This window comes from Zosterops lateralis (assembly GCF_965231275.1).
Source record: "Zosterops lateralis genome assembly, chromosome: 2".
In the NCBI taxonomy this organism is placed as follows: Eukaryota; Metazoa; Chordata; class Aves; order Passeriformes; family Zosteropidae; genus Zosterops; species Zosterops lateralis.
The window spans coordinates 64,878,858-64,885,050 of NC_139763.1; the positions used below are offsets into that span (position 1 = coordinate 64,878,858).

Below are 6,193 nucleotides of genomic sequence, written 5' to 3' on the forward strand. Positions count from 1 at the left end.
GGGAGTTTGTTCTTTGAAATGGGTCAGTGGTCTTTTTTATGGGGTGGGGTCCCAAAATGATGAAGTAAGATGGGTCTTCCTCTCTTTGACTTTTTAACCTTTGACAGCTGAATCCTGTTTTCCAGGACTGTTTGATTTATGACTGTATTGTATTCATGGGGTCTATTGATTATTCAGGATGCAAAAGCCTAGTTTGACAGCTTCCCTGATTTATCAGTTCCTTCCATGATTTATCAGTTCCTTCAGCCTGGCTTCTGTTAACAAAAAGGGAAGTCCTAGCTACATTATCTCAGCACTATCTATTTTGACTAAAGTCTTTAATTCTTCTAAATCAATGCTTCAGCACTGCACTGCACATCTCCCACAGGCCGCAGGGCCCACGTTTGCTGCGTGCGCGGAGGGCGAGCAGGAGGCGGGGAAGGCGGAGAAGAAGGCGGAGAAGGAGGCGGAGAAGGAGGCGAAGAAGGAGGCGGGGAAGGAGGCGGAGAAGGAGGCGGGGAAGGAGGCGGAGAAGGAGGCGAAGAAGGAGGCGGAGAAGGAGGCGAAGAAGGAGGCGGGGAAGGAGGCGGAGAAGGAGGCGAAGAAGGAGGCGGAGAAGGAGGCGAAGAAGGAGGCGGAGGCGCCGCTCCCAGCCCTCGGAGGCGCTGCCAGCGGGAGCCGCTGCCCGGCTGGCCCCGCCCCGCCGGCCGGGAACCTCCCTTTCCGCCGGGAAGGCGACGCGGCGCTGCCCAAGATGGTGTCGGGAGGGCTGTGCCTGTGTGGGCTCCTCAGGTACCGGGGCGCGGGGGCGGGGCCGGGCAGGGCAGGGCAGGGCGGCCTGTGCCAGGCCGCGCTCCTCGGGCCCCGGGTGGGCCTGCCCGGCCCCGCCGCGGGCTCCCCTGGGTTAAGGGGCTTTTCCGCCGCTCCCGGCCCAAGATGAAAGTGCTTTGGTGGACGGGAGCGGCCGGGTGAACGCTGTTTGTTTGTCCCAAGGGCCAGCGGCGCGGCGGGGGGAACCAGCGCTGTCCCTGTGAGGGATAGCGGGGCTGCCAGGGAGAGCCAAGGGAACACCCTGACAGGGACTGAGGGACCAGAGGAGGCGGCTCTCTGCACACAGACACTGCACGGAGCTGCCCCGGAGCTGTTCGTGCCTCCGGACAGTGGGAAGTGCCGGCTGGAATAGGAGACGCCTGGCCCCAGTAAGCTGGCACCAAAGCAGTTCGCTGTAGAGCGAGCCTAACAGGAGATTGGGCTGAAAAAAAACCACTTTAAAAACCTATTTGGAAGTCACTATGCTGGTTGTGTAAGGGCATGCAATGTGTAAGGGCATGTGGTTGTGTGAGGTTGTGTGGCAGGTTGCTAAGGGCATGCAATTTTTACAAAGTGTGTAGAGCCCGTGGAGACAGATAACATAGAGGGCATGAATAAACAATAATAAATGATTGCAAGGTAACAGCATGGGGAAAAAGAGATCTCCGGATAAACAGTGCAGAGTAGTAATTTCGTATCTGTAATTGTCAGTCATACACATTCATGATTTCTGAGGTTAGAAGAACTCAAGAAGTGGTCGAGCTCCCTGTAGCTCTACATTTAAGTCTTTCTCACTCAATGCCATACACAGTAATCCTTTAAAGCAATTACATATTTTAAAATTTCTGGCTTGTTTCAGATTGCTGTGCTCATTGTTACTCCCTGCATTATTTCTAAGTGGAATTTTGTGCATCTGCTTGGTGGTACTGCTGTGGGGAGTACGGCTCTGGATACAGAGGAAGAAACAGCTGAGGCCAGCAGGAAGAGATGGGAAGCGGCCACTGCTGGTGGGCTTTTTTCACCCCTATTGCAATGCAGGAGGTGGAGGGGAGAGAGTCTTGTGGTGTGCCATCAGAACGCTCCAGAAAAAGTAAGCATATGTGTTTATCAAACACTATTTTATTCTTGGCTGCTGTTGCTATTCTTTATGCATATGTTGGCATTTTACATATTTAAGTAGGTGTCATTAATCTCCCTTTTATTTTACATCTGAGTTTCATGTGGTTGCGTTCTACTTCATCCATTTAGATTTTGATATTTCCTGCTGTGGCACTTCTCACTTTTTTCCTTTCTTTCTTTGAGAAAGCCTCTCCTTCCTCCTCAGTTTCAGGTATGGAACTTTGTATAGTTATAACTCCTCAGCAGATAACTGATCATCTTTATACTTTATTCTTGGTGCAAGAGGCAAAACAAATTAATACCTAAAGTGGATTTAACATGGGTACATCCACTGATTTGCCATCATTTGCATTTTGCTCATGCTGTGCACTAAATAGGTATCTCCTAATGCAGAGCAAGGTGTTCTGAAGTCTGTAGAATAATAATGAGCTCCTTCTATATTTTACTCAAAATATTCCCCAAGTTCTCAGCCATATGTTTCTCTGCAGATCAGAAAAAAAAAAACTGTGGAAGTGTAAGGAAAAGTATAATTCAGTTAAAATAATTTCCAGGCTAGACATTTGTTCTCACATTCTTGAGTACTTTCAAGTGGATTATATTTTAGTTTCTTGCTGAAAAATGGGAAGAGAAGAATATTTGAAATTCTTTTTTTTTTCTTCTTACAGGTACAGAAATGTAACTTGTGTTGTTTACACTGGTGATAGAGATGCCACTGGAGAAGAAATAGTAGAAGGCGCTTTCAGAAGATTCAATATCAAGTTAATCCATCCTGTGAAGTTTGTATTTCTAGAAAAACGCTTCCTTGTGGAAGCTTCTCTTTATCCTCACTTCACTTTGCTGGGACAAAGTTTAGGATCGGTGTTCCTTGGCTGGGAAGCTCTTCTGAAGTGCGCTCCTGATATTTATATTGACTCAATGGGTTATGCCTTCACAATTCCCCTCTTCAAATACCTGGGGGGTTGTCGCGTTGGATGCTACGTTCATTATCCCACTATCAGCACGGATATGCTCTCTGTCGTGAGGAATCAGGATACCAGGTTTAACAACGCTGCCTTCATTACAAGCAGTCCTCTCTTCAGCAAATTTAAACTTGTCTACTACTACTTCTTCGCTTTCTTGTACGGGTTGGTTGGTTCCTGCAGTGATGTGGTTATGGTGAATTCTTCTTGGACACTGAATCACATCCTTTCCGTCTGGAGAGTCGGGGCTTGCACTAGTGTTGTGTATCCGCCATGTGATGTTCAGACTTTCCTGGATATTCCACTGGAAGTGGAAAAGAGCACCAGTGAATATTCCATTGTTTCTGTCAGCCAGTTCAGGCCTGAAAAAGATCATCCTTTGCAAATCAGAGCCTTTGCTAAATTGCTGAAAGAGAAGAGAGTGGGGCAGGAGCCATCACTGAAGCTGATCTTAATCGGCGGCTGTCGTAACCAGCAAGATGAGGAGCGTGTCAATAAGCTGAAACGCCTGTGTGAAGAGCTGGGAGTTAGTGATGATGTGGTGTTCAGGATTAACATTCCCTTTGAGGAGCTGAAGAGACACCTGGCTGAGGCCACCATCGGCCTGCACACCATGTGGAATGAGCACTTTGGGATCGGTCAGTGCATTTCCTGTGTTTAGCTGCTCGTCCCTAGGTGTCTAAGCATAGAGGTCTGCATGCCAAGCAGGTGTCCAGCTCCTGTTCCCATTGGAGGCAGTGCAGCTGCCATAAAGCCTACAGCACTAGTGCAGATGTGGCGCAGATGATGCACCACTAGATGCTACTGTAGTGCAAGCTGAAGTGCTGTCGTCATAGGCTGTTAATTCTGTGCATCCTCTGGTCACCTGAACACAGAGCTAGTCCCATCAGTGCTGCCCAGGATGTCCTGCTGACCTCCAGCTACCGCCCTACAAGGTCATGGGTCACCCTCTTGTCTTTGGGTTAGGTTTGCCAACCTTCCAGAGCTTCAAGAGGCTGCAGGTGCTTCTCTTTCAGCACCTTAAATTGTGCCCTGGTGGCTCCACTGACTGCAAGGAGAGCTTAGAGACAGTTCATGTGTAGATACCCATGTTAGAGATTTTGATTGTGTTTCACCTGCTTCAAATGCCATTTGAAATTTCCAGTGTATGTCATGGGGCTCCAGCTGCTGTTTCAGGGGTGTGAGATAATAAGCACCAGGTATATGGTAGATGCTGCCAGGTACCTTTGGTCATCTCATTGCATTAGGCCTCTCTGCTGAGGCAAATGTATGAAGCTCTTAAATTGGTGGGTGTAGCATGGAGCAGAATTCCAGAGAGGAGCTGGGACCCAGAATTAAGGTATGGGGCTCAGTTTTTTCAGATTAGATTAGTCCTGAATTTGAAAGAGAATGCCAGATTGTCCATCTGTTATAAATCAGGTAAGTTAGTTGCCAAACAGATGGATGCCATACTCTGTTATAGTGTGACTAAACTGCAGGTAACTTGTTCAGACTTTGTTAGAAAGCAGGTTAGGTGAGTATCAGGTGTAGTAATTTACAGTCTGTTGGAGCTTGGTATAAAATAATTGACACTGAAGTGTCTCTCAGAAGCAACAGCAAAATATTGGAAATTATGTGTTCTCTTTTTTCCTTTTCTCCCACCAAACAGTTTAGTTTCAAAAAAAAATTTTTTTTGAAAGTGATATAATCACACTGTGGTTTTGAATTTGAGCAGGACTTAACCTATATCTAACAGGCTTTTTATGTGTAAAAAACATATTCCAAAACTTTGGAGCACTTTTTATAGTAGGCAATGTTTGAGCTGAGGAAATTGGTAACAGTCAGATCAGAAATGAGAAAAATCAGCATTTCTGAGGTCTGTTCAGAAACCATGGAGGAGAATGGAAGTTGCTGTGTACATTATGTGTTGTTCCTATCCCACAGCTTTTGGCTGGGGAAAGCTTACTGATTCCCATTTCATTAAAATTTCTTCCATCAAAAATAGAGATGTGGAGATAAGAGTTTTTACTAGGGTCTTGCTGAGTTGTCAGAAGCTATAAAGATTTGTTCATCTGCAAAATACTGAACTTCTGAATATTTTCTGATTGAAATGTGTGTAGTCAAGTTTTTTTTCTCAGTATCTTTGCAAACCTTTCAAATCAGGTATGTTACAAGACCCACAAATTAATCAGTTATATCTGATACCTAATTTCAGTTTTATGTGTTTAAGAAAAACTGTTATTTCAGTCCTTAGAACTAAAAAATTTAAATTTATGTTTCTTATGGGACCTTTTTTGCTGTTTTTTCCAGCTGATTTGGAATGGCAGTCTGTAGTGAAATTTACTGTTGTTTTAACAATCCAGTGTTTTACAGAGGGTCAAAGCACATGGTGTGCACACTCATATCAGCATTTTTTCTGTCTCTTACAGGAGTAGTTGAATGTATGGCAGCTGGCACAGTTATCCTGGCTCACAATTCTGGTGGCCCCAAATTAGACATCGTGGTACCCCATGAAGGACGTGTCACAGGCTTCCTAGCAGAAGATGAAGATGGTTATGCTGAGACAATGGCTTACATCTTTTCCTTGCCTCCTGAGAAAAGACTGGAGATCAGAGAAAACGCTCGTCGCTCTGTGCACAGGTTTTCTGACCAACATTTTGAAGAGACATTCCTGTTATCTGTGGAGCCCTTATTTAAATAAGTGTATATAAGTCAAAATGAACATGAGTAAAATTAACTTTTTATATTTGACTGTGTGGCACGTGTAAATATATCTAAGCTATGATCCCTTGGTTCCATTCAATAAAAAGGTTGTTTTTCTTTCTGCCAGGCTGTCTGCTTTATGTAACAGAGACTTTTTTTTCCTGGGAAAGAAATGCTTCTATGTTAACTACACAAGAGTATAGTGCACTTAAAAACCATCTGGATTCACAAACCATGATAGTGCTTCAGTAACAGAACTACATCAAGAAGTTCTTTTATTTATTGAATATTTTTGGTCTTCACGTGTTTCATGACTCTCTACCTGCAGTCATGCTTTTTGAAGTCAACATTTTTGTTTTGTAGTCTTTGTACCCAGATTTTTCTTTTTTCCAGAATCCACAGTACGCGTGTATCTGGCACTGTGAGGCTGCACCTCAAATCTGGTGATGGGTTTTGGGTCCCTCAATTCAGGAAAGATGTGGAGATGCTGGAGCATGTCCAGAGAAGGGCAGCAGAGCTGGGGAAGGGTCTGGAGCACAAGTCCTGTGGGGAGCATCTGAGGGTGCTGGGGATGTTTAGTCTGGAGAAAAGGAGTCTCAAGGAGGGTCATTATTACCCTCTACAAGTGCCTGAAAGGAGGGTGG

The 6,193-nt window shown here is 45.2% G+C and overlaps 1 protein-coding gene across 1 annotated transcript; it reads left to right on the forward strand.

The window, feature by feature from the left end:
• Positions 1 to 710: 710 nt before the first annotated feature.
• Positions 711 to 5,670, forward strand: ALG11 (ALG11 alpha-1,2-mannosyltransferase). Its single transcript, XM_083854986.1, has 4 exons — positions 711 to 771; positions 1,649 to 1,879; positions 2,574 to 3,505; positions 5,276 to 5,670. The coding sequence occupies exons 1-4, from the start codon at positions 734 to 736 to the stop codon at positions 5,545 to 5,547; spliced, it is 1,473 nt and encodes a 490-aa protein (XP_083711112.1). The 5' UTR covers positions 711 to 733; the 3' UTR covers positions 5,548 to 5,670.
• Positions 5,671 to 6,193: the final 523 nt, after the last annotated feature.

What these genes read in the sequence shown, in the direction of transcription:
- ALG11 (XM_083854986.1), top strand. Translation starts at nt 734, where the DNA reads ATGGTGTCGGGAGGGCTGTGCCTGTGTGGGCTCCTCAG. An exon ending in TGCCTGTGTGGGCTCCTCAG is followed by an intron (nt 772 to 1,648) that starts GTACCGGGGCGC and finishes GGCTTGTTTCAG; the next exon opens with ATTGCTGTGCTCATTGTTAC. An exon ending in ATCAGAACGCTCCAGAAAAA is followed by an intron (nt 1,880 to 2,573) that starts GTAAGCATATGT and finishes TTCTTCTTACAG; the next exon opens with GTACAGAAATGTAACTTGTG.